General features: G+C 41.5%; 1 protein-coding gene across 4 annotated transcripts; it reads left to right on the top strand.

Annotated features, from left to right (window-relative positions):
* Positions 1-22,606, top strand: LOC146562665 (transducin-like enhancer protein 1). Of its 4 annotated transcripts, none has more exons than XM_085294642.1 (20): positions 1-856; positions 1,205-1,305; positions 2,004-2,067; positions 3,817-3,861; positions 8,687-8,749; positions 8,874-8,948; positions 11,982-12,198; positions 12,381-12,397; positions 14,409-14,522; positions 14,664-14,717; positions 14,906-15,055; positions 15,163-15,301; positions 15,636-15,835; positions 16,837-16,913; positions 17,012-17,261; positions 18,128-18,375; positions 18,747-18,894; positions 19,072-19,222; positions 19,418-19,494; positions 19,928-22,606. In XM_085294642.1, exons 1-20 carry the CDS (start codon positions 833-835, stop codon positions 20,033-20,035), a joined length of 2,322 nt encoding a protein of 773 aa, XP_085150768.1. In that variant the 5' UTR covers positions 1-832; the 3' UTR covers positions 20,036-22,606. The 4 variants fall into 4 exon arrangements, with proteins under 4 accessions (XP_085150768.1, XP_085150765.1, XP_085150767.1 ...); XM_085294639.1 differs by having other exon boundaries at positions 8,874-8,978; positions 11,979-12,198; XM_085294641.1 differs by having other exon boundaries at positions 2-856; positions 1,217-1,305; positions 8,874-8,978; positions 11,979-12,198.
* Positions 22,607-26,456: the final 3,850 nt, after the last annotated feature.

The raw sequence follows: 26,456 nt of genomic DNA, 5'->3' as shown, positions 1-26,456 counted from the left end.
GCCTATAGTTTCGGTTAGCTGGGTGAGCGTGAAACCGCGTGAGAAAGTTGCCATTGAGGTAAAGCAGAGCAAGACCGTGAACAGTTCCCGCCGCTGTGGGAGTTGTTGTTATCAAAATTAACGATATATTTCCTCGTTTTTTATCTTTTGTCTTAAAAACGAGAAATCTATTTTGGAGGCAAGGCTTGCTTCCACACTGATCGAGGAAGTAAATATTTCTGTATTTGTTGACCGTTCAACCGCCAGCCAGCGACTGCGGCGAGTCAAGTGGGAACTCTTCTCTACAATTAACTTGTGTGGATTTGTTTCTGATGCTCTGACTGAGCGCCGGCAGTTTGCGGCTGTCTGTTGAGGATCTACGGGGTTGATTTTATCTTGTTTGTTTGTTTGGTCGGCCCTCCGTACTCGGAATACATCAGTTCGCACACAAAACAAACGCCGGAGTGGCGAAGGTGGCTCCAGCCCTATTTTTTTTTCTTCATTTCTCACCTGGCTCTCCTGCCCTTCTCTTCCCTCCCCCTTCAGCTGCTTTCAACTAATGAGCCGTTTCCCGTGTTTTTCCGGTTGATTTACGGTCGCGCTGCCTGTGGAGCGGAGGACAGACGACCGAGAGACAGGGAGAAGCGGAAATTCACGTTAAACGGTCGGTGAACCCAGACGAAGCGGACAAGCGGTGCTTTTTTGTAATTAACGACCGGGGGTCCTAATAACAACGGCGGATGGATTCCTCTCCGTGATTGGGAGCTTCCCACAACCTTACTTTTCATCCCCATTTGATCCCACTTTGACGGGGTTTTAAGAAAGAAACAGTTTCATCCTCCCGGAGATAACAATGTTTCCCCAGGGGCGACACCCGGTAAGACGCTCTTTGTGCATTAACAGACGCTCATTTCACCGGGCTAACCGGGTAACATTACCTCGTTATATGACCCGCCCCTCCGGGCTGCCTGTGTGTTTATATTAAGCTCAGTCCTCTAACTAATTGGGCTCTACAGTGGGATTGATTATACTGCGTTTTAGCTTTTTGTGTTTGTTTTTTTTTTTTTAAATAACGACTAATATTTCGAAGTTGTTGATATTGTATTTGTGCTGAAAAGTACCAGATTCATAATGTAACCAATAATGTGTAAGTAATGTACCAGTGTGATGTTGGTAATCCGTCTGTGTGTGTGTGTGTGTGTTTGCGCGCGCGCGCACGCGCCAGACGCCCCACCAGGCTCCAGGCCAGCCCTTCAAGTTCACCATCCCAGAGTCACTGGACCGCATCAAGGAGGAGTTTCAGTTTCTTCAGGCACAGTACCACAGGTGGATAACACAAACACTCAATTCACATTTTCCTCTATTGTCATCTGCCCTCCCAACACTAAACTTCACCCTAACCACAGTCATCCTCATAACCATAATGAACAAAACCTCAACCCTGGCTTCAGACTAACCCATAAACCTGGATTAGGTTCACGTACACATACAAAAGTGCACACATATGCAAGCAGGCATCAGTGTTAGCGCTTGCACTGCGGTAGGTCTACATCTTCTTGATGGGTGAGAGCCAGAGGGGTGGCGTGTGGGCTGAGGGTTTCATAAATCACGCCTTATTTTTTCCCCTGTGTGTGTAGCTGTGTAGGGAAAAGGCTTGCTTAAGTACTACATGTGAGTGTTTCTTTTTTTTCTTTTTGTTTTTTTTAACTTTGCTCTAGATGTTGTCAGTGCGGGTCATTCACAACAGGTGAAAGCTAGACCTGCAGACATAATGTTTCTGATTTACATATTCAAAGAAGAGGATTGTCATAAACATATACCCATTATTTGACGGGAACAATCATTGTATTTTCCATTTTTGCACCAATTCTTTTAAAAACATCTCCATGGTCTGTTTTAGAAGGTGTTTAAATCATCAAGCAAGAGGGGTGAGAGAAAGAATGAAAACTGATTAGTTTAACTTGAAATGTTGAGTCCCACTCAAAGTAAATGGTGTATTGTATTTCTTGTTGTTTTTTTTAAAGTCTCAAACTGGAGTGTGAGAAGCTGGCCAGTGAAAAAACAGAGATGCAGAGGCACTACGTCATGGTGAGCTCCCTATACTCAATTCATTTGCCCTGCAGGGTCACACATAGGGATGGGTATTGATAAGATTTTAACGATTCCGATTCCATTTTCGATTCTGTTTAACGATTCGATTCCTTATCGATTCTCTTATCGATTCTTTTTTTTTTAAAAAGGAGAACACTAAGGTCGATTAGCTTAGAACTGTGTTTTATATCTTCTCTTTGAACAAGATAGAAATTTAGGAGTAACATGGCCTTACAAACCCAACAGTGAGATCTTAAGAGATCCAGCCTACGGCTCTTCAATGGGATGTCACAGGGTCCCCAGGAAAAAAAATGTATATGTAAAATAATAAAATAAATATTCTCCTGTAGCAATAACAAAGTTTAACATAAATTATTCTGTAGCAATTACACAAGAATATCCAGTAATGTCCCTGCCTACAATTAAACACATTCACTTACCAAAGTGAAATCGGGGGCATCTGCTGTGGCAAATGGGTGCAAGCCTTTGACCACAAACTTAGACACTGCTCGGTGACATTTGTCTATCCTGGCCTGAAAGGAGACGCTACCGGTAGACTGCAGGGAGAACTGCCAGCATCTGAGCCAGCCAGACTCTGTCTCTCTCATCATGGTTATCTAAATGCAACGCACAGTAATAGCAGGTTTTGTAATAAGGCAGATCGCGCTAACATAATATGCAATGCTAATTGATTAGTTACCTGCAGTATTAACGGGAGAGGACGTGGAAACGCTACCGCTGCTGCTGGGTTGAGCTTCGCTAGTCCGGAGCGGATCAAAAGCACGACATTCGTTGAAAGCAATCGCGTGTTATTTGAGCAAATGCTTTTGCATGTTCGTAGTGTTTCCTCCCTTTGATGAAATCTCTACTTTGCAAGTATTGCACGTTGCCCTGTTGTCATCCTTTCTCATAAAGTGTAACCAAACTTTTGAGCGTTTGTGCCGCTCAGGCGCCATGTTTCCTACTGGGTAAAAGACGCCACTCAACGTGATGACGTCATTCGGGGCGACTGGAATCGATAAGGGAATCGTTTTTAAAAGTGGCAAACGATTCCAAGGAATTGAAACAGTGGGAACCGGTTCTCAACAAGAACCGGTTTTCGATACCCATCCCTAGTCACACATCACATGCCTGAGTTCTAAAGTTTCCTAGAGGAGAAAGTTGTCCATATCTTATAAAGCAGAATACAAATTCCTATCTGAAGACTCGTAATACAAAATATATGTATTGTTAAATACTAAATGAAGGGAAGAGGAAGAGCAACATGCACGTGTCACCTGCTTTTACTGCGTAAAGATGCTGTGCTGTTACGACTTTTCATGTTGATTTAAAATGTGTTTCACTGTTTCAGAAAATAAAATATACATGAGAGCTTACTTTTCACCTTAAATCACTGAAGTTTTACCTCTTTTACACAAAGCAATGTGGCTGTGTGTCAAAAGCTTCTAATCTAGCACAGAAACAAACATAACATGGACACGAATGCTGTTCAGTTCAGATTGTTTGCGAGCATGTTGCATTGCCTCATGTTCAAGTTAAAAAGCATTTGACTTGCATGTTTTGACTTTCAAAGTAGTTTGACCTTTTTGTGGAACACTTCATTTAAAAAGATCTGCAAATATCCTCAAAGACATCTACAGTGTAGCTAATTATTGTTTAAGTTATTCAGGCTTTTTCTTTCAGGGGTTTAGGATTTGTTTCACCCCCTCTAACCCTCTCACTCTTTGCCTCCCTCCCCTCCCCCAGTACTATGAGATGTCGTATGGCCTCAACATTGAAATGCACAAACAGGTATGGCTGCTCGTCTACTCTGTCGGTCTTCTTGTTTATCTCTCTTCCTCTCATGGATGGATTTTGATGTATGTGGAGTGTGGGCCTGTTGACGTGTCCTTGCGTGTGCACGAGTGCATTTGTGTGTGTGTGTGTCTCTCTTTTACTGTATGCTTGTATATGTGTGTGTGGATGTGTGTTTATTTGTGATCGATGGGGCTCTGTCTCCATTTCCCCAGTTAGGGCCGGCCGGCTGAGCCCAGAGGCAGGATGAATGGCTCTGTAGATTGATTGGTGCTGTCTAGGGGAGCGGCCTGCTTTATTACATTAGAGGGGTAGGGCTGGTGAGGGCAGAGGAATCGATCACGGTGAGGCAGACGGAGGAGATACAGTGGAGCTCTCCCTTTTTTGAAGTTGGGAGGTTAACACAGTAACGAGGCAGACTCAAACATGAAGCGCACAATAACAAGGGCAATTACCCAATCAGTGTACATGCACATGCAGAAAGGCAAGGGCACTTTGCATAGCTCTAAGTAATGTATGCAAAAACGCGACGATAGTGACAGTTTCAGTTCACAGACGGTAGAGTGAACACAAGCACAGAACTTGTTGATGCATATACATATGTACACAGACAGTGAAAGTTAAAAATTTTCTTTTAAGTGTGTAGACATGTGGATGATGAGCAGGGGAAAAACTCACCCTCTCGCTACACACAAACACACATTTCCCCACAGGAGTGGTGCAGGGCTCAGAGCGTTTACCAGTAATTACCACAGCTATCGACCAGTCAGACCAGAGGAAATTGGAGGTGGATTGGCTGGATGCTTCAGTGAAGAGTGGGGATACTTCTCCGCCTCTCTCACACTCCTTCCCCTTCCTTCTCCTCTTGTGTTATTCTCCCTTTTTATACCCCAAGTCCTCTTCTTTTCTTTCTGCCTTCCTCTGCTCTCCAATAACAGTTATGGGATCTCTTCTTCCTTTTTGCTACAAACCACCCCCCACCCCAAATTCCCCCTTCTTTGGCTCCTCTTTCATTTTATGTCCATGTGAAGCTACTGCTCTTTCATTGTAAGGGAGATGCATCTCTTCCTATTGTCCACACACACACATAAACACACAGTTACACTCACTAAAGCTCCAGGGGAGGTCATTAGCTTGGGACTGCAGTTGTCAGAGCAACAAGCTTCTGTGGGTGGGTGGGGGTATGGAGGATATAGACGAACAACTCACCTCCTGCTGAGGATGTACGTTTGTGGGGGGTGCATAATGCTCCAATTATATGTGTAATGGGAAGCTGCTTCTCTGTTCGCACATTTTCTGTGTATGCTTGCATCTTGTCTCTGCATCCTCAACTTCTGTTCACCCACTGTCTCAGTTATGAGTCATTGTTCGATTCATTCACTATATAGAAATGTTAATTTAAGGGTTTGGATGCACGGGCTGTGAGTTTTTGTGGATTTTGTTACTTTTTTATGCTTGACATTAGACATGTCTCAATGTTGGGGGAGAGGCGTAGTAGAGTAACAACAGATCATATTGTGTAAAATCACAAAGCAAGCAAAGAAAGCTTTGATTAGCAGTTATGAGCTTAGTGTAGCTGGTTGGGTCTAAATGTAAGCATATACAAGAGAACTGGTCGAGCTGGACACTAATATTTGATTATTGGGTGGATATTCAGCTTTCAGTTTTGACATTTAGGTTTAGTAATATCACAGTCACATTGCTTTTTCCTTTAGTGCACACAACAATACTTTATTTCCCTTCCTTTGTACCACCTATACAAAGGCTGGGCACCAAGTAGAGGAAAAAGAAACATGTTTTGTTGCTTCTAACTTGATCATTTTCATCATAAATATTGCCAAAAATCACAAAACAGTCTTCGTCCCTCCACTGATAGAAGTCTAGTTTGTTTTCTGGAGATTATTGCTAAAGTTCAAATGAATGACAGAGTACTCAATCTTCATTCTGCTCTCTCAGGACATTTGCATAACATAATTTGATTGGTTAGCACCTGAGCTGCTGCCTGAAAACTTTTTGCAGCTTTTCCCCACAAGCAAATATAATTCAGTTAGATAACATATAACGTTACCCTGTTCAAAGTGAGTGAGAGGAGAAACTTTTGAGGCCAACACCATGAACTTGTAAGTCTTGGCTGCAGCCTGGGAAATTTGAGCATTTGACTTTGTCTCTCGACTTAGGTTTGCTGGGTTGCCCTAGTATCTGGTCACACTATTCTCAGGCAGCCTAATGATTGACCCTGTATACAAAGCTAATTATAGGCTTACAACTCATAATTCTGAGAATGGATATACATAGTATGCCAGAAATAGCTTTTCATTTCAAAATTTCTTGGTATGGAATGACTTGGTTATTTTTGACGCACTTTGGCAGTACAGGAAAGTCTGAAACTTTAAAACTGGACAGAATACAGGTTTTTAAGATCCCCCTTTCTTATTTGTCGAAAGTGTCCTGTAGCCATCAGGTGCACATACACAGACAGCAATGTTAAAACTGTGGCAAGGCTGCTGAGCTCATGTAGTTATGACACGGAGGTATGCGTACTCTGAAGGCTTAACATGTCTTTTGATTCTGGATAAAGAGTCAGTTGTTCGGTGTTTAGTTTTCTCAGAGGGAAGCTGTTCCATATATACTTACGTCTATTTGTTCTGACTTTGCTTACTTTTACGTGGAGTATTTATTCAACCACCTTATTTAAATTTGTCTGGGGAGTATCATTTGTTGACTTGTCAAGATGTATGTTGTGTTACTTTATAAATATATTCATAATTTTTATAAATATAACTGAAAGTACTATTATTTTTGAAGCAGTTATGTGTGTAGTTCAAGACTCATTGTGAAAACGGTAGCACTTGATTTAGCTCATCCAAGTACATAATTGGCTGAACTGTGGCTGTTTGGCGAGCTGACAGGTGTGTGCGTGACAGAGACATCTAATTGAGCGCAAGTATGCTCCAGCTAAAGAGGACGTCTCCACTTCAGTTTTTCAGGAGCTGTCAGACCCATTAAAATCATTAAATAATTTAGAGCAGCAACGCCATGGTTTTAAAGTTTTAGAGATGGCAGTGCCTGTCAGCCTTTGGACTTTGGCCCAGGCTGAAATATCTTAGTGACTAGTGGAAGGACTGAGATGAAGTTTTAACAGACAGTCATGCTTCCAAAACGGTCGTGCTGTGATGTACCTTCATCGGGTAATAAAACTCTATAACATATTGTATATTGATGTCTCCTTCAAACAGTTGCTGATGTCTGGGAACTTACCATGCCATTAGCTAGGTGTGTAACGTTACTAACACTCCCCTTTACCTAATGAGCGATCCTCCAACTTGTAAAAGAAACATACACCATGCTTTAATATGTTTATTGGCTGTCTCCCTTTTAGACTCTTTGTTTGACAAGACCATCTTCCTTTTTGTGCGGCCAGTTCATGCCAGTGATTGAAGAGCAAGTTTCCCAGTGGGATTTCCCATGACTCAATCAGGGTTTCCATCTGAAGGGACATTCATGTACATCTGCATTTGTAGAACAGCCAACAGGAGCTCCTTTATTCTTAAAAATATAAGCGTTTTCCCAAAGTCTTCCTCTCTGCATTTTTTCACAGTTTTAAAACAGCCAAGAGAACATGCAGAAGTCAGGTTTCCTCTCAGACCATTTTGATTACACTTTACTCATAGATTAGTCTTGAATTTTTGCTCGGTGACAGCATAAAAAAAGGTTTTGCCTATGTTAGCTTTACCATCACTCTCTGGATGATCTGTAATAGCTTTAATCCCCTGATTTTGTGGCCATTTCTTCAAATTTCTAATTTGTAAACAATAGCAGATTGTCAGGTTAAATTAATTATATGTAGATGGGAGATTAGGGCAATGAATTCTTGAACAGTTACTTGTTTGCTATTACTGTAAAGTGAGTCAACAGGACATATAACAGTTGCATAGCAAGGGAAGTCATTTTTGGGTTAGTTAAACCCACACAGGTGGTTGCTTTGTGCTGTGGGATATTACATTTCTTTCTAGCTTGATGACTTAATTTTGGCTGAGTTTTGAAAAGTTTCCATAAAACCATTTGTTGTTTCGGTGACGACAACCATCGCATTTTTCCTGAGTATTCACCCAACAATAATACAGGGTGATATGATGCATGTTTCTATGTATCTATATATTTATGTGTGTGTCGTCTGAGCCATTACTACCTTTCATGGTCCCTGATTCCCACTTCACTCTGGTCGTCCTCGTATCAATTTGATTGGATGATGTGTAATATGAGTCCCCTTATCTGATTTGATGCCACCACGGGGGTATCTGGTTTCAGCCAATTGTAACCACCTCCGGGGGTTTAAGGGGCAGGCGGATGTGTTGGCATGGATACCGAGGGAGAGCAAACCAAGTTAGTAGTTGATGAGATTATGTTGAAGTGCTGATGGGAAGGGGGACAAGAACACAGAGGACAGGCGGAGAGGGAGCAAAAGAAATAGAACGGGTAAGAGAGAAACCTGAGCTGAGCCCACAATTATAATTAGAGAGGAAAATCTCATTACACTGTGTGTGCTGAAAATGGCACACACTGGATTTCTGTGTGGAGAGAAGTCGATGAGTGTCATCGGTATCATTGTCTGGTAGGGTTTTTTTTGGGGGGGGGGGTATTTTGCTTGCTTGCTGTGGTGGCAGCACTTTCTTGTGTGTGTGTGTGTGTGTGTGTGTGTGTGTGTGTGTGCACGTTTATTGCTCTATTGGTGTTACTGAACAGATGTCTTTTCTAAATGAATGTAATTATGTTATCAACAATTAAGTCTCTTTCTATCTGTGTGTGTCTCTTACTTCATCAGACTGAGATTGCCAAGAGACTAAACACCATCTGTGCACAAGTCATTCCCTTCCTCTCACAGGAGGTAAGTATGTGTGACTTAGAGCTACAGACTGTGCTTTGTATCCCATTTATACACTCTAATTTTACTGGTAAATCTGCCATTACTCTCAGGCTTTGGCAAACGTTTGTGCATCTTTGTTTTACAGCATCAGCAGCAGGTGGTTCAGGCTGTGGAGCGAGCCAAACAGGTGACCATGGCAGAGCTCAATGCTGTCATCGGGGTACGTGGACTGCCCGGTCTTCCACCTACAGTGTGTATTCCTTTAATTTCTCTTTGCATTAACTATCGCAGTGTGTGTGTTTACTCCATAGGAAATATTTCTTTCCCTACACAAACAAGTTTGGAACACAGTTTGATTTTGCTCTGGTAATAAAATTATTTCAGTTCTCAGGTTGTTGTTGGCTACCACAGTAATCTTCTTTGTTTGTTCTTGTTGTTCTTTGTGTGTAATTAACATAGTAAGTATGACTAGTGTTAGTCGCTGCCTAGGGGGCAACCATAATAAGGACATGGACATTAGTATAGCAAATTACCTAATACATTGCATATGCACCATTTAATGATTAACATAGAAGCCACATTTTCCACAGTCTTGTTGTGTCATCAAAGGTCTGTGTTCTATTTGAAGAAACAATTTGTACTGTTTACATAGTAAAAACTGATTGTAAATACACATCTTACTGTTTACTCAAACACAAATGGGTCAAAGTCAAACACAAGGTAAAAGTCCTCATTTTGGTCACCTGTCTTGTCTTTTTTTTTCTCTCTTCTCATTTCAGTTAAAACCCTGAGAACTGCTACCAAATCATAACAGATATCTATATAAAGTTTTAGGAATATGCCTGAGACTGTGTGTTGTTTTTTTTTTTTTTGTTTTTTTTTTTTTTTTTTAAATGAGATTCCTTATTCCTTTGTCACCAGACTTAACTCAAGGATATAAGCCAACACTGGACTTAGACTGTAGAATTAGATGTAGGGCATATGAGTGATTTTTATGGGAAATGAAAGAAAATTAACCCTTGTGCAAATATGTTTTCTCTTTTGAGACTATGGTTTTGATTTTGATTGATAGAACTGGACTCTTTCGTTATGAGTAAGTTGACAAAGAGGATATGCTTCAGGAATTATGAAAGGTGTTTATTGAAAAGATGTTGACAGACTTGGAAGACTGATGGGGCATGACCAGCTATTCATATTTAAGTAGAAAATGATTTGGCACACTAAGAGTAAAAAGTAGTTTTTTTTCCTTGAGGTTTGACAGTGATGCTCAACGTAAAACGGAGATGGAGAGTCTAGCTGTTGGTGGTGATGACTCTTTGGGTGGGATTAGAGAACCATTATTACTCGGACTTATAGGAGCCATAGGGGCTTGACTGGCTGGAGGAGACGCTATGGGTTTTGGTTCAAGGGGAATGTGGGAAAGAGGAGGGGTCTGGAGAGGGCTTGGTGTGATGTGGGGTGGGCTTGTTAGTTGGCGTGAACTGATGGGGATCTCTGTTAGTGTCTGATTGGTGTGAGAGGTGGATTTGGCAGTTGCTGTTTGAGTCTTAATTGCAGGATTTTTGTGTTTGTAAAAGGGGGGGTCACAGCGTTGCCCTTACACCCCCCCCTTCCCATCTCCTCTCGTCTCCCACGCCAGCCTGTCATTCACCCCGTTTGTGAGTTAAATGAGCGTAATGAAGCATGTTGCCCCTACCTTCACACTCTCACACACACACACACGCATGCACATCCCACACAAATGCACGCAGACACACCAGTTCACACTAACATCCCATGACAAACCAGGCTCCCCTTGCCTCTACCAATACTTCCCCTCCATTTACTCCCATCAGGGGTCCTGTTTGTGTATCCGTGTGCGTGCGTGTGTGTGCTTTGCATCTGTTTGTGTGTGTGTGCGTTTGTGTGTAGCAGAGCATGCTTTTCTGTTATCCCCAGAAAACAACAGGCAGAGGTAGGATGGTTGAGTGAGGATGTGTGTGCCTGCCTTGTTTATCTAGACTATGCGTATGCATGTTAAGTGTGATCAAGTGTGACGTGTGGGTGTGTTTATGTTTGATTGTTTGGCAGGCGAGCTAACTCTGGAAATTGAGTGTGTGAGCGCAGGCAGGCATGGGGGTTGATGCTAAAAGACTGTTTTGTTGTTTTACCTCCATTCTTTGGGGGAGGATGCAGGGAGCAAAGGATAGATGGAGAGGTAAAAGGAGGCGGGGGATCCAAAGTGAGATGGGGGTGGGTGCGTCAATTAGGTGAGATAAAAGTCGGTTTGACCTTCAGCACTGCTTCCACCCCCGCCGAGTCGCCTCCTGTGCCCCACCTTCCCTTCTTCTCTCCCTCCTTCCTCCTCCCCTCCCTGCGGCGAATCAGTGAGCTTGGATTCCCGCAGCTACTGTCTGAGGAGGCAATAATGATGTTTTGGAACACAAAGGCATTTCACGCTCAGACGAGCGCCTGATTTGGTGTGAAAGAGAGAGCAGGGCTGCCAGCCAAACTGGCTCTCCCTCTCTCTCTGTCTCTCTGACCCTCTTCTCTCCTTCTCTCCTCCCCTCTCTGCTCAGTCGCCTCACTCTCTCACAAGATCTGACAGTGCAAGCAGCAGCTGGGGCTCTCGTCATTCCTCCCTCCTACCCCCTCCACATCCTCAGGGTTTGGGCTGTGATCCCAGCTGTCAGTATTGTTCAGTGTTTGACCTTAGAGGGAGGAGGATGTGTGTAGGGGGGAGAGGCTGTGTTCACCACCTTGTAGAGCGCAGCAGCTTGTTGAGGTGGTGTAAACCCCAGACAGTGGAGAAACTGTCCCATCTGTTGAAGACTTTAATAGGGACAGAAGTCTCTTTTGATTAGGTTACAGAGCATTGTTAAGTTTTAGCTGTTTTTGGCTTGCTTTTATGTTGGGTTTTTGGTGTCAGATACTGATGCTTTAAACATTTATGGTAGTTGTATTATGAAATTTGAGACTTCTCGTTGAACTCAACTTCTCTGTTTTTTTTGTTTTTTGTTTTAGCCATGATTGTGATGTACTGCACTACATCACAACTGCTGAATTAAGCCATACCCACATAGGTGTGGTTCTTTTAAACTGCTTTTTATTCATCTGTCTGACCTGTCTGTTACAGGTCCAGCTGTGTATACCACAGACTAAATAAAAATGGACTGGTGCCTCTTTGTAGCAGGTCACTTTTTTAAAAATGTTTTTCCCAACTAACCACCTCTTTCGCCTTCTGTTTTTTTCCCCTTCCCCTCTCTTAAAGCAGCAGCACTTGTCCCATAACCATGGTGGTGCTCCTGTGCCCCTCACTCCTCACCCTGCTGGCCTCCATCCTTCTCAGCTGGGTGGTTCAGCTAGTCTTCTGGCTCTGTCAGGAGCACTCGGAGCTGTTCCTCCTCATCTGGCAGGAAAAGAGAGTGGTGAGAAAAAACCTCACATGTCTGGACAAGACTCTCACCCTGCAGGACCTGAACACCTGAGAGGTAAGGAGACGCACCTTCCAGCACAGAAACACTTCTGATAGAAAGGGGTTGTTTATGTATGAGTTGTGTTGCAATGAAGTCTGTTTGAACTCATTCTTCTTCCCTTATCTGTTTGGTTTTTTTTCTGCTCTGGTAAACCCCCCGTGACCTCAACCACACACATGCTTTTCCAATGACAACAGAGCGAGAGCCCAGCACAGTAAGTACTTCCTCTTTCTGCAGCAATGTTTACTGCTCTGGTGAGCTACTATTGTCTTACTTTTGTTTGAGGGATAGTTTAGGTTTACGGGAAATTTGCTTTGTTCTTCTAGTTAATAGATAGCTGTGAGTAAGTAAACTGCTCCTAAACATGGTCAAATGCAAATTTACACACACATTAATTATACATATTTAATTTATATAATTTCAAGAGATATGCTAATTGCTTGGTTTTTACTAATGCACTTATATAAAAGGTTATTTTTGGCCACTCATACAGTTCTTAGAAGGTGTAGGGCTTAATTGAAAATGCAGTAGCTAAAGGTTGATGTCAAATCCATCCAAATGCTGTAGGACAGAATTTCATAATGCGAGTAGATGTCACCTGTTGCTGTGTGTGTGTGTGTGTGTGTCCCCATTATATGGAAATTGCTTTTATTATGTAACTCCCCCTGAGGGATCAATAAAATTTATGACATGTCATTATGAATAAAAGCACCTTGTAGTTTTTAGTGCTGTTTCACACCCAGGTAGCTTTTACCTTTTTAAGTTGTGCATTTTGACTCTCAGCTTGTGTGTGTGTGTGTGTCCGTGTCTCTGTGTGTGTCTGTGTCTGCAGGGGTGGTGGGATTTCTTTGGGTAGGGCTTTGGCCTGCCTCTTTAGTTCTGCCCTAGATCTGCTCTGAACTTAGGTTTCCTTTCTCCTCCAAATGAGCTTTTTAGCATGGTCACACACAGACACACACACATTTTTCATACACACACACTTCTCAACCCTAGCCTGCATTGTTGTGCCTATTTAACACCTCAGTGAGCAGATTACCCCCTTCTCCCCCTCCCACCGCCCCTTATCCCGCGCTTAAAGACTCTCATTGTGTTTAATATCATCACCACTGAGAGGGGAGGGCTTGGGGAAGAGTGGGGGGTGAGGGACCAGCAGTCATGTGACATCGTGTGTATATGTGTGTATTTCAGAGATGGGAGAGAGAGGCACCATGCTAAAAGCGAACAGAGAGTGAGGGAGGGGGGAAATTGCTTACGTTTTGCGGGTCAGTGCTTCTGTGCTCAGCTCACTAAAACCTTTCAATAAAGAGAGGAGGGGAGGAAAGGAGGTTTGGGGGGGTATGAAGGAAGGGGCCTTTGGCAGAATACAGATCCCCCCCCCCCCGAAACTCTTTTCCGTCCCTCGTCTCTTGTCACCCTTTCTTTTCCTCCACACTCTCACACCCTCCCTCCATTCCTCCTTCATTTACCCTTTTCCCCCCTCAAAGCCCAAGCACTCACTCCCTTGCTTGATTTGTGCATGCGCATGTGTTTGTGTATGTTGGATGCACATTTCATTGACAGGTTGAGACTATAATGGACTCAACATGAAGCTTTAATCCATTAAAGGATCCATTGGTCAGGAGGCCAGGGGGAGGCAGCTCTGTGTGTATGTGTAGTCTTGGGACGCAGGGACACAGGAGTGTTATGCAAGCAATACACACTCACAGTCTGTTACACACTTGTTCGTACACACAGGCTTTCACAGTCAATTACACACTGTGCACACAAACACACACACTCTCACCCACACTCTCAGTACAGCCAGTGCAGCTTGTCAGAGCCAGGAGAGGGAGCACTGATAGATTTTGAGAGCCACTTAATGTAATCATCAACTTCAGAGGCATGTGTTTGTGTGTGGCTGTGACGGGCTTTGGTCAAGTGAGAAAAGAGGTTGCTGTTTAAGTGTTAGTGCTGCTTAATTCATGCTTCTGTGAACTATTAACCTATTTGCAAGTAGGAGTATGTTTTTCTAACCTGCTCTACATAGCTGAATAGCTCTTGTAATTAGTGGTAGACGGATCAGACACTTTAGTGAGCTCATGCAGGATGCATACACAACTGAGTGAAATCAGAACCGTAAATGGCAAAATTTGTCTTTATCCTCCAAATTGTCCTTTTTCTTTTTCATATTTTTATGAACGGCAGTGTTCTGCCCTTCTCATCCTCCTCGTTGCTTTCATTCGCAGAGTAACTCATTGCTGCCAGAAAGTCTTAGGAATTCAGATAAGCGACGCAACGGACCTGACTTCTCAAATGACACCAAAAAGCGAAAGGTGGATGACAAGGACTCAAGTCACTATGTAAGGAATCTCTCTGGTACCTGTGTCTTTAATGTAACGTGACAAAGGAAAAGGAATGTCTTCATTCATTTGAACATATTTTATTAATTATACAGCCAGTCAATGGACTAATTTGATTATCTAACTGATCCTCTTCCCTAGGATAGTGACGCAGAGAAAAGTGATGACAATTTGGTGGTGGATGTCTCAAATGAGGTCAGTACATTTGAATATATTTTATAAATGTTAGTTTTTGTGCTGTCTGGTACATGCTTAAATTACATTACATCAATGGTCCATTTTTAAGATGTGCATCATATTCAGGCGTCTGTGGTCTTCTTCTTTCAAGGATTGTATTAAGTTGAACTCCCAAATAGTTAACAGAATTCTTGTTACTTCACCAGGATCCAGCCTCCCCTCGTGGCACACCTCTTCCTTCTCCTAGAGAAAATGGTTTGGATAAAGCGCGTCTTCTCAAGAAAGACCCCTGTAGTCCAGCCTCTACTGCATCATCAGCCAGCTCCTCCTCCTTAAAGTCTAAAGAGATGGCAATGGTAGGAATGGAAAAGAAAAACTTATTTGTTTTATATAAATAAACCCAGTAAATGGAGTGATTTATTTATTTATTGTATATTTATAATTATTCCTTGGTGTTTGGCAGCGAGATAAGGCAGGTACACCTGGGCTGAAGTCAAGCACACCCACGCCTAGAGGTGACTCCACCCCCGGGCCCAGCTCCACACCTGGAATCCGACCAAATCTTTCAAAACCCCCCTCAATGGAAATACCACATCCACCTAGTAGGTCATTTAAACTTACTACTTAATAAATGGTTATAAAAATGATGTAGTTTTCTGTTAGAGGCAAATAAAATGAGTTTGCTTACTTCAGGCAGAAGTCTGCTCGTTCAGTCAGTTTCATGGAAGATATTTAAAACCTTATCCTAGAGACAGCTTAATATGAAGTGTGACTGCAAGATATCTGGTTAGAAATCTCAGTTTACCTAGGCTTAAGTTGCTTTTACATGATAGTCTAGTCAAGCGTTGGCAGTAATGTCTGGTAAGTGCATGGTGAAAAGACGTAGACTTGCATTCTTAGACATTAACTAATTAATCCTCTTGTGCTTGTTTCCAGCTGCAGGTTTGCGAACTCCCCTGGCTGTACCAGGTCCATATCCAGGTGCATTTGGCATGTTGCCCCACACAGCAGGAATGAACGGGGAGCTAGCTGGTGCAGCTGGAGCTGCAGCCTATGCTGCTGGGCTGCACAACATGTCACCTCAGATGAGTGCTGCAGCGGCAGCTGCAGTGGCTGCATACGGGCGGTCACCAATGGTGAGTAGAAGAACAAGACTAACGTGATAAAATGAGGTGACCCTTTAAATCTGTGTATGTCTATGGATTGCATGCCAAGATAGAACTTTGGCAGAAACTCAGATGCTAGAGTTATGTTAGCCTGGTGTCAGGTTTGCACTTCTGGATTCTTTAGTTTTATGAATTTTCATGTCAGTGAATGTGTGTGAAAAGAACAGAGTGCATTTTTGAGTTCTGCTCCCTTCACATGAAACTTTTCAACTGTACCTTTCTCTTTGCTATTATACCTGAAGCAGGTGGGCAGCAGTTGTTGTCACCTCTCAGCCATAAAACTCTGTAACCTGCTCCAGGCAGATTTTCATCTCTACCACATTCATTGAACTTACACCCCTCTAAAGAAATAGTCATTATGTTGTAGTTTCCCGTGTCATGCATTGTAACTTAAAAGGGCATTTAAATACTCAAAAGAATGGAAATTTTATTTTAAAGAAAGTGACATTAATCAATGTGAATACTTTAAAACAAGAATCAAAACAACAGCAAAAACCTACTATTAAATTGTGAATATTTGCAAAGCTTCATGTCCCTGCTTTCTTTTGGATAGTATTTATACAGATTGCATACCTATGTGCAGTACATTCGCCACATTACTCTTTGCTGTATTTGCATAGTGTTCATTACACTGTTTAAATATCTTTAGTAGTCACACAGCAGTGTCTGAGCAACACTTGATAGCAACTCAGGTTGTGTACTTAGCAGCTGTGTGTGTTTGTTTGTTGGATGAGGATGGGGTGGGAGGCAGTCACAAATACCTACAGATCTGCCTGTGTGTGTTTGCTGTCTCTTGTAGTTGTCATTTAGAATAAGCAGTTTAATGTGTGCTTGAGAGTATGTGTTAGCTTTGCGCTCATGAGTGTTTATGCTCTTTTTCACAGGTTAGTATTGACCTGTGAGCATTTTGCCAATTCTCATGGGTATTTGTTAGTCCTGGGCTTATAAAATGTCTGTTTTCTGTCCAAAAGGTTGGTTTTGATCCTCATCCTCACATGCGAGTTCCTGGAATGCCTCCTAGTCTGACAGGAATCCCTGGTGGCAAACCGTAAGTATAGTTGTAAAACTAATTAGTCTTATAATTCCCATGATGATGGTGACAATGATGATTTCTTTTTCTTGATCCTTTTTCCACTCTGTCATCAGTGCTTATTCATTTCATGTCGCGGCCGACGGACAGATGCAGCCAGTTCCATTTCCTCCAGATGCTTTGGTGGGGCCTGGGATCCCTCGCCATGCCCGTCAGATCAACACACTGAACCACGGAGAGGTGGTGTGTGCCGTTACCATCAGTAACCCCACCCGACATGTGTACACAGGAGGAAAGGGCTGTGTCAAGGTGTGGGACATTAGTCACCCAGGAAACAAGAGTCCTGTGTCCCAGCTAGACTGTCTGGTGAGTGAGGTGTATTGTTATGAGCTGGCTCATGGTTTGCATAAAGTGGATAGCAGTTTACAAACACAGGAGAATTTTTCTATATATACATAGCTTAAGTTAGAATTTAGGGGATAATTTGCAAAGGAATCAGCCGCCACAAGAGCAAGGCGAGTTGTAGCAGCAAATGAATTCTAACAAAACAAGTCTTCCCAGGCCTACCAGTTTGAGACTCTCAAAATTGCACCACCCAAAAGTTAATGTACTTTTGCTGCAAGGCCTGTTGAGGTGCAGAAGTGGAAAATATTTCCTGCCACAATAGGGTTTTGGACTAGCTCAAAAGAGGAGACCACATATAACAATGAGTTTATTTTGCAGAAGTAAAAGGGAAATTAACATGAGCACAAAACAAAGCCAAACATAGAAGCTGTGAGGGGAGACTGGCCAGCTGCCATCAACATGCATAGCGGAGAAAACTGTTCTACAACACTAATTTGTTGTTATTCTGCCTGTCTGTGTTATTCGTGTGGTGACAACAGCTTCCCTTTTACCTGTCCAGACTTGGTTTGACCACTTGGCAGTGTTTTGATGGTGATCAGTCCATATAACAAAAAGTATTGGACTGTTTGGACAGGCCAAATTTGTCGAATCCCCATGAAAAATTAGCTTTACTTACTATACTCCTTCCGGGATAGGACTACAGTAATGGCCTTATAATATATAGTTGAGTATTAGTTTGAGGAACACTTGTTTGTCAGAAATGATCAGACTAGAATTTGTGCTCTAGATTGCAGAATAGTGAATGAAATGTATGTGGTGAATATACAACACAATAAAATGTTGTATATTGTACTAAATATTAACTTTTTTTGTGCCTACCAAATTAGAACCGAGACAACTACATCCGGTCTTGCCGTCTTCTCCCTGATGGTCGGACGCTTATTGTGGGAGGCGAGGCAAGCACGTTGTCAATCTGGGATTTGGCCACGCCTACTCCCAGGATTAAAGCAGAGTTAACATCATCAGCACCAGCATGCTACGCTCTGGCAATTAGCCCAGACTCCAAAGTTTGCTTTTCTTGCTGCAGCGATGGAAACATTGCAGTCTGGGACTTGCACAACCAGACACTCGTTAGGTAAAAGATAACTGTATGCTTTTACTTCTGTCACTCTTCAGAAGATTGCTGCAAATAAATATATGCCTCTGCTAAATGTTAAGGACATCTACAATCACTGCTTGGCTTTTCTAATCTCCTCTAAGCAACAGATTTGACCTTTAATTTGCAGTCTCAGCCCCTGACTGATTTAACCTTTATGATTGTAGCACCAAGAGGCAGACAATCTGTAGTGTTAGTACTACAAAAGTGGCTTCTGATGAGAAATGCTGTAAGCACTCTCCTATGGTAACATGTGATGCATACCAACTGCCCTGCACAGCTCATGGTTGGTGCCTTGTTCCAAAATGTCCGTCTTTATTTAATTGAGAATGTATGTGTGTATCCCACAGGCAGTTCCAGGGCCACACAGATGGAGCCAGCTGTATCGACATCTCCAATGATGGCACCAAGCTGTGGACCGGAGGCTTGGATAACACAGTCCGCTCCTGGGATCTGAGGGAGGGACGGCAGCTGCAGCAGCATGACTTTACATCACAGGTGCACAATCATACAGGCATTTGAACATTATTTCAGTCATTTACTTAAAAAGAAATCCACAAGTTTCAGTTTTTATTTTAAAGTAGCATCCCCACTAAAACAAAATCTGTGTGTATCAGTTGGTTAAATTTGTAATCCTGACAGGACTTATTAATATTTATTTTCTCTTGTGTTCAGATCTTCTCGCTCGGCTACTGTCCGACAGGAGAATGGCTCGCTGTTGGAATGGAGAGTAGCAATGTTGAGGTCCTTCATGTAACCAAACCGGATAAATACCAGCTTCATCTACATGAGAGCTGTGTGCTCTCCCTGCAGTTTGCCTACTGTGGTAAGCAACTTGCATATTAAATGAGCTGCAAAATAGAGGTGGGAAAAAAAAAAAACGTGGGCTTGGAATCCATTGTTAGGTGAAGACACCCCCAGCCCAGTGGTTTCACTGAAGTTATGTCTGTACGTTGTATGTTCCATTCTACAGTGCTTTCATTTTTTATATTGTGCATGCTTGTATTTACTCTTCTACTAGGCAAATGGTTTGTGAGCACAGGAAAGGACAACTTACTGAATGCATGGAGGACACCTTATGGGGCGAGCATATTCCAGGTTGGTGGCAATTGATCAGTACATTCATTGTATTATATATTTTCATAAATGACACAAAATGTGCTCCTCGAAAGTTGCTGCATTGGCTTTAATAAACCACCCTGCAAAATCCACTAGCACTGTTTTGCATCCATGCAGTAACTGAGTCAATGCTATGAAACAGTCAGTGCTGTCCAACAAAGGAGGTTGTTTAAAGAGAATTATACAGAAAAATGTGCTTAAACTTTGAATAGGAGTACTGAGGTAAAAGCCTCGCAGTCTCATAGTCGCTCCTATATTACTTTCAGTACTATTCAGTAAATTTTAAAAGCACAACTTTAAAACTTTTAAGCACTGTGTTCCATACAAACACACATGAATTTATTTTCTAGTTTTCTTTTAAAACGTTTCATTACTGACTTTTTTTTTTCTCCCCTATCTCTTTTTTCCTCAGTCTAAAGAATCATCCTCGGTACTAAGCTGTGACATATCTGTGGATGACAAGTACATTGTTACTGGTTCAGGGGACAAGAAGGCCACTGTTTATGAGGTCATCTACTAAATATATGGAAAGAAAGCTGGGACATTTCTTCTTTTTCCAATATGCTCTGTGTTTCTAGAAACACACCACAGATAAGGTGGACCTTGATGGCACATTCTTTATTCTGTTAGAAACCTTCAGAGAAACACATTAAGGAGACCCATGTTGTATATGCACTGATCTGTTGTGCCTGTGTACATGACTCCAACTCAGCTGGGAATAAACTGGAGCAAGTGGATGATAATGGAAGCACAGGAAATATTCAGATATCTGCTTACTGCTGGGGGCTAACCTGGGATCATTTACACGAATCAGAGAAGGACCAAAGGGGACTCTGAAACGAGCTCTTCAGACAACACTGCTGAACATCAGATATTGAAACACACTAAATGTCAGCACAACTACATTTGGACAACCTCTCAGGCCTGCGGGGTGACTGTGTAAAAAAAACGACAAATGGAAAAGGAAGAATGGACAAGAATTGGCATCATGTTGGAAAGATGGTAGAAAAAGAGGAACAACAGAATGGGGGGACATTTTCAAACAGTGAATGCAGAATATGTTGATTTGTATTTTGGTTCAGAAGACGCTCACAGCCTTTCGTTCCTCTTAGCTATGGCTGTTTGACCTTAAAACCTCAGCTTACTGTTCTGATACGCCTACTCTGTCTGAAAAGTACATTCTCTGTCTTTACCTTAAGTCCTATCCTCACTAACTGCACTGTAGTTGTAGCTTTCCACCTACACGCTGTACTTAACTACTTAAAATGTCCAAATGGTACATTTTTTTTAAAACACGCTGAAGGCTATGATGACTTGTCTCACATTATGCTGCCACGAACATCTGTCATGAGTTTATTTGATCCTCATGTAACATGATAGGGTTTTTTTTGTTGTTTTCTTTTTTAAAGATCCATACCAGTTTCAAATGGAAAAAGTGAAGCACTCAGCTATGTGAAGAAAAATTAGCATAACAATCCAGATAAGCTTCAAGAACAGGAAATGGTAATATGTTACAGAATGCTTAACTTGGGTTATTCTGAAAAACCTTCTTTCTGTGATCTTAATTTTAAAAAAGAAAAGGGGAAAAGGTGAGAGCAAGAGTGAAAACCTGGTGTTTTCAAAAAAGTTGATTAACTAATTGTCAAATTCTATTATTACATAGGTTTCATATATTTTCACACTAAAGTTGTCCTACACAAATGTAAAATCTCCACAATATTGACAGAAATATTTAGATGGAGCTTTATTCTAACAAAAGCAAGGGGCAGGGGCATGGCAATAATAACAATATGGCAGTAATCTATGCCATCAGTGCATGTTGGTGGGTGTTTCCTTAGAGTAACCCCACAGTTAAGTCCCTTTCAGACATCATACTCCATGGCTTCATCATACTGGTAAAGTGCTGTAGGTCCCTTTTTGTTTCTTCCAGGTTGACTACTTTGGGGTAGTGAAGTGAGTATAATGACTTTAAAAAAAATATTTGGGGTTTATGTTCTTTGACTTGTAGGGTGTGGGCAGTGGTAAAGTAAACACGAATTCATTCAGACGTGATATATGCAGATGTCCGATTTGAGTTTTGCAATACGTGCAAAAGATTTATTGCACTGGTAGTGTTAACTCTAGTGTGGTTACATTTGGATGTTTAAAACTCCCTGTCAGTCACTGAAAGGTAGGTGTGTGTGTGTGTGTGTGTGTGTGTGTGTGTGTGTGTGAGTGTGTGTGAGAGAGAGAGAGAGCAGTAGTTTTTGTGCATCCGTTAATACAGTGGCATGACAAATAGACTTTGTTCTGTGTTGAAAGTGACACTTCAGTGTTTCCGGCTCCATTCTAGTGTGACAGGCTGCTTCGTGCATTCAGACATGAAGCTGTGTGATTAAAGGAAAGAAATGCATGTCGGAAAGGGCTTTGCTCAATGGATCTGAAATGATGTCACAGAATCACCATGTCTTTACCGCTGTAAGTCACCCCCACCCTGCCTTTACCAATCTTTGAAACACGTCATGTCTTATTGTATGAATCGATGATTATATTTCCTGGATGGGAACAAATTAAGGCTTAACATGTAATTTAATGTTCTTGTATTTGGAAAATCATAAGTGACTAGGATGGGTAAAAAAACAAAACAAAACTTCTCCTGATTATACTCACTAAATAAATTACTTTTTTTTTTTTTTTGCTATATACTTTCTTTACCTTGTATTTCTGAATTTGGACACTAGGTCAAAGTTTAGCTTTGAAATGAAACATGTGATGTCACTTTTTAAAGAAAAGATTAAATCGTTATTTTTCACCGTCGTCTTAAGGACGAGGGTAGAGAAGGTGCAGTCGCGCTTCAGCTTCAGGAAGGAGTCGGTTAGCTTCAGCTCATTAATTTCACGACCTTGTGCTTAGCTTGTTCTTAAATCTGTTTCTGTTTGTATAAATGTACATATGTTCTTTTTTTCTTACCAGATTTGCTTTAGAAACAAACTTTTTGTACGTCTTTTACATGAAGCAGAAACGTCTAATCGGGAGAAATACTAAGTGATCTTAATGCTAGTGGGTCTAAAATGATTGAAATGTCTAGACAATAAATGTTTCTTTTTTAAAACGTGTGTCTTTTAACTTTGCACTTTGATACAACAACACTCAAGTTTTTAAAGGAGGAAGATGTAGGGAATTATTGGCTTTTGTGGATGAATCATGAAAATAAAATGCACTGTAGTTGAGTGTCATTATGTAACTCTCATACAACACATTGCTTTTCTTAGCTAAAAGCTGCATCCTGTCTGCTCCTATTGGCCATCTTACCACTATAAACTTGCATGAAATGAATAGCTGTGACTTGGCCTACTGCATCTGATCAAGGATAATTATTTTGGGAGTCACATGAAAAACATCCAGTGAAGATTCAGAGTGCGCTGCTTCCCACATAACTGCTGACACGAGATAAAATCTTATGATTTTGTCACCTCTGTTACTTTATAAGCTGAAAGGTCCAACCTGTACAGTCCTAAGTGAAGCTAGCATGCCAGTGCATCTAACAACAACAACAAAAAGATATTATGAGAACATAGTTTTTTCATAATTTAGAAACTCTTTACTGAACATGGCATATTGCAAGCCTTTTTTTTGTTTTAACTTTGAAGGCTTTTTACAGATCATAAAAATCATAAAATCAGCACCTCAAATGATCAGAATAGATCATTTCAAGTTTGAGTACATCCAGAACACAAAGTTCAATAAATGCAACCACAATCATGGGGAACACTGCTGATTTGACAGTTGCTTAGATGATGATTATCGATACTCTTCACAAGGAGGGTACACCACAGAAAGCTGGCTGCTCACAGATTAACTTTATCAAAGCATTTAAATTGAACGTTAACTGGAAACGTGTGGCAGGAAAAGTTTCACGAGCAACTGGGATGACTGCAGCTTTGAGAGGGTCGCCAAGAAAAGTCAGCTGAATAACTTGGGAGATGTACTGGTGCTTGCTTTGTCCAAAATACTTCCTCAGGGCCTTACCTTTGCCAAGATTGCAACACTAGTACAACATCTGAATGGTGAGACCTGCCGTTAAGGCAACGCAGTTGTGTAACTGTTTCACTCACTAATGACAGCACTCTGGTATATTACAGTTGGTTATTGCTAAAGGGAGGCGTGACACAGTCTGTCCCGGTTGGGGTTGAACGTTGTTTGAACAGGAAGACACCTAATGAGTATGTTTTGACCATAATTACTGACTGGATTGGGTTTGGGTCTGCTGGTGTTGACAGTTGGAGAATAACCTCATGGGATGTCTTAAATGTAAACATATATAGGTGCTAAATGGAAAACGCACAACATCAGCAAATAAACAGAAGAAGAGCAGTGAGCGAAATGTTTTGGTATTAGACTGCACTGAATGATTAAAAGCAAAAGGGCATAGAAGGTTTTCAGAGTTTTAAATCACCATGAACTGAGAGGGTGCAGACTAAAAAAAAGGCCCTGCTTCAAAATTGACACCTTCAGGCTCCACTGAAATTTGTAGCTGCCTGTAGGAGAAAGTCAGGTGCCTTCTGGGGAATGTTTTTTTTTATCTTCAGATCAATAAAAGACGGAGTTATCTGACCTCAATGACAGTAAAGGGGAGGCTTTCAAACCTAAGAACCCTGTATCAAATGTCAAGCATGGTGGTGGTAGCATCATGCTTTGGTCCCAGGGGCACTGGTACATTGCATGTAGATGGAATAATGAAAGACTACCTCCAAATTCTTCAAGTAAACAGCTAAGGTAAATCGATAAAATCAATAGTTTCAATAGCTGAAACTGAAACACAACTGGGTGTTCCAACAGGACGATGGTCTCAACAAACACACATCAAAACCAACCTAACCTTAACCCTACTGAAAATCTGTGGACTATTCTTAAAAGCTGGGTCCGTGCCAGGAAACCAACCAATTTTGTTGATGGCTACCAAAAACATCTGGTGGATGTCCAACTGCATACTGGGATGTTTGACAAAATATAACCACCTACTTTTGCATCCAGCTCTCTTTGAAAAAATCTTTTTTAAATTCTGATGCATGTTGTACAATTAAGAACAGTTCAAAGAAATCATTAAAATCCACAAATCACCATGACATTAACGACCCATGATGAGTGTATGTAAACTTCTGACCACATCTGTACGTGACAGCGTCCATTTCTCCTGTTGCTTCAGTTGACTGCCTTCGTCTTGCTAACAAGTTGCTGAATTTTACTAAAGTCTAACCTCTTCCTGTGTTACCACTCATTTTGACTAGAAGAAACACCTGACCTCCATCTATGAAGTGTTTTCCTGCTTTCTGTGCATTGCTTTGAGGGTAAATCTCATGGCTAAGAGTAGCATTAAATGGGTAGATGAAGAATGGAGCTGTTGGGTGGCCCACTTAACAATCTGTCCGCAGGAAAAAAAAGTTGTTGTTTTTTAAACATTTTTTGTCTGTATTGTACTGATGTGGACATATAGATAACAGCTGAACAAAGCAGCTGTTCAAATCATCTGTGTGTTAAATAACTAAGTCCAATCCCCTGCTTAATACTAACACCAACAACAAGCAGACTAGCTCGCTGTTTCCCCCGATGTAAACTGTAAATCTGATTAATTACTTTGAATATATAATTCTCCATCCGTTCCTGGCACTTGCATAAACACACTGTCGTACAGTACGAGGTGATTATGTGGCAATTACAGCACTCACAGTGACAAAATGAGAGCTGATCCTTGGAGGAAAAAAATGGAGAAAATGTCACTCCAAGTTTTCAGTCCATCCGGAGATGTCTGAGCTCCGAATCACAGTGTTCTCTTTTGATCATCACCGCTGCTGCCTCTCTCCGATACACAGACGGATTATTCCTCCTAAATCTCCCAAATCCCTAATCCTATTTATCTCAACGCCACACAAAAAAGGTGCTCTCTTCCTGCTGCTCAGCTTATGTGTACAGTACGGGTGTGAGTATGTAGAAACGAATCTCTACATTCATGAGGACCGGTTTGGGATATAAGATATTTCAGGCTGTGCTCTTTCTGTTGAAGGATTTAAACACAAGTAGAGATTGGATTTGGGTTCCTACAGCGTTCATACAGACAAATACAAAAACCCCATACGGTGAAGTGCGTATGTATGGTACAAGATATTTCTTCCTTCAGCATGCCTGAGACAGAAAGAAATGATCTACTGATGAATGAAAAAGTTCCGTTAACGCGACTGATGCATGCACGTGCAGGGTTCAACCTTATCACAAACTATAATGCATGGATTCAGCATAATTCAGACTTTATTGTGTTTTAAGGCCGACAATCAGCGTCTTCCATCTCTCAGGGAAGTGACACGAGTTGCACTCAGATATTACAGCTTTAAATGTTAAAGCAAACATGTTTATCCGGATGACACAGAGACACAAGGACAGCTTTGTTTTCTTTTGTAGTTTTGTTTCTAGCCACCTTTTTAGTAATATTTAATGTTCACTCTTCTTTTATCTTTTCTGGTTTTCTACACATGTCCACTCCCGGGAAGATTGGCAAATGCCTGAAGGATTTATTTTTTATTTTTTATTTTTTTATTGATAAATTATCATTTTTAAAAAGCCAACTTTACCTTCTAGCTCACGCTACGTACATACTCACTTACCCAAGTACTGAATTTGAACTATGTACAAAGTATTTCTTAGTATTTTCTGCTTCATTGTCATAATCACATTCAAAACAAGGTTAGGAGTTTGACCTGTGCACACCGGTCAAGGTCAAGAGATAAGATGCTGAGTTAGCGTATAGCAATGCTAGCTAGACAGAGTTCACTGGAGGTCAAAGAGCAGCGATATAAGCAAAGGGAGGAGGGTTTACATTCTAACTCACAGGCAGAAGGAGCAAAGACAGGAACATCATAGGCTTCAACTACCTCTAAAACTGGAAAAGAAAAAAAAGTTGGCATGCAAAC

This window comes from Mchenga conophoros, linkage group LG12 (genome assembly GCF_057382185.1).
Source record: "Mchenga conophoros isolate Kocher_MC1m ecotype Shallow Benthic linkage group LG12, M_conophoros_male_GT1.1, whole genome shotgun sequence".
NCBI classification, from domain to species: domain Eukaryota; kingdom Metazoa; phylum Chordata; class Actinopteri; order Cichliformes; family Cichlidae; genus Mchenga; species Mchenga conophoros.
The sequence above is the reverse complement of the archived record's forward strand: the minus strand, read 5'-3'. Positions and strand labels throughout refer to the sequence as shown.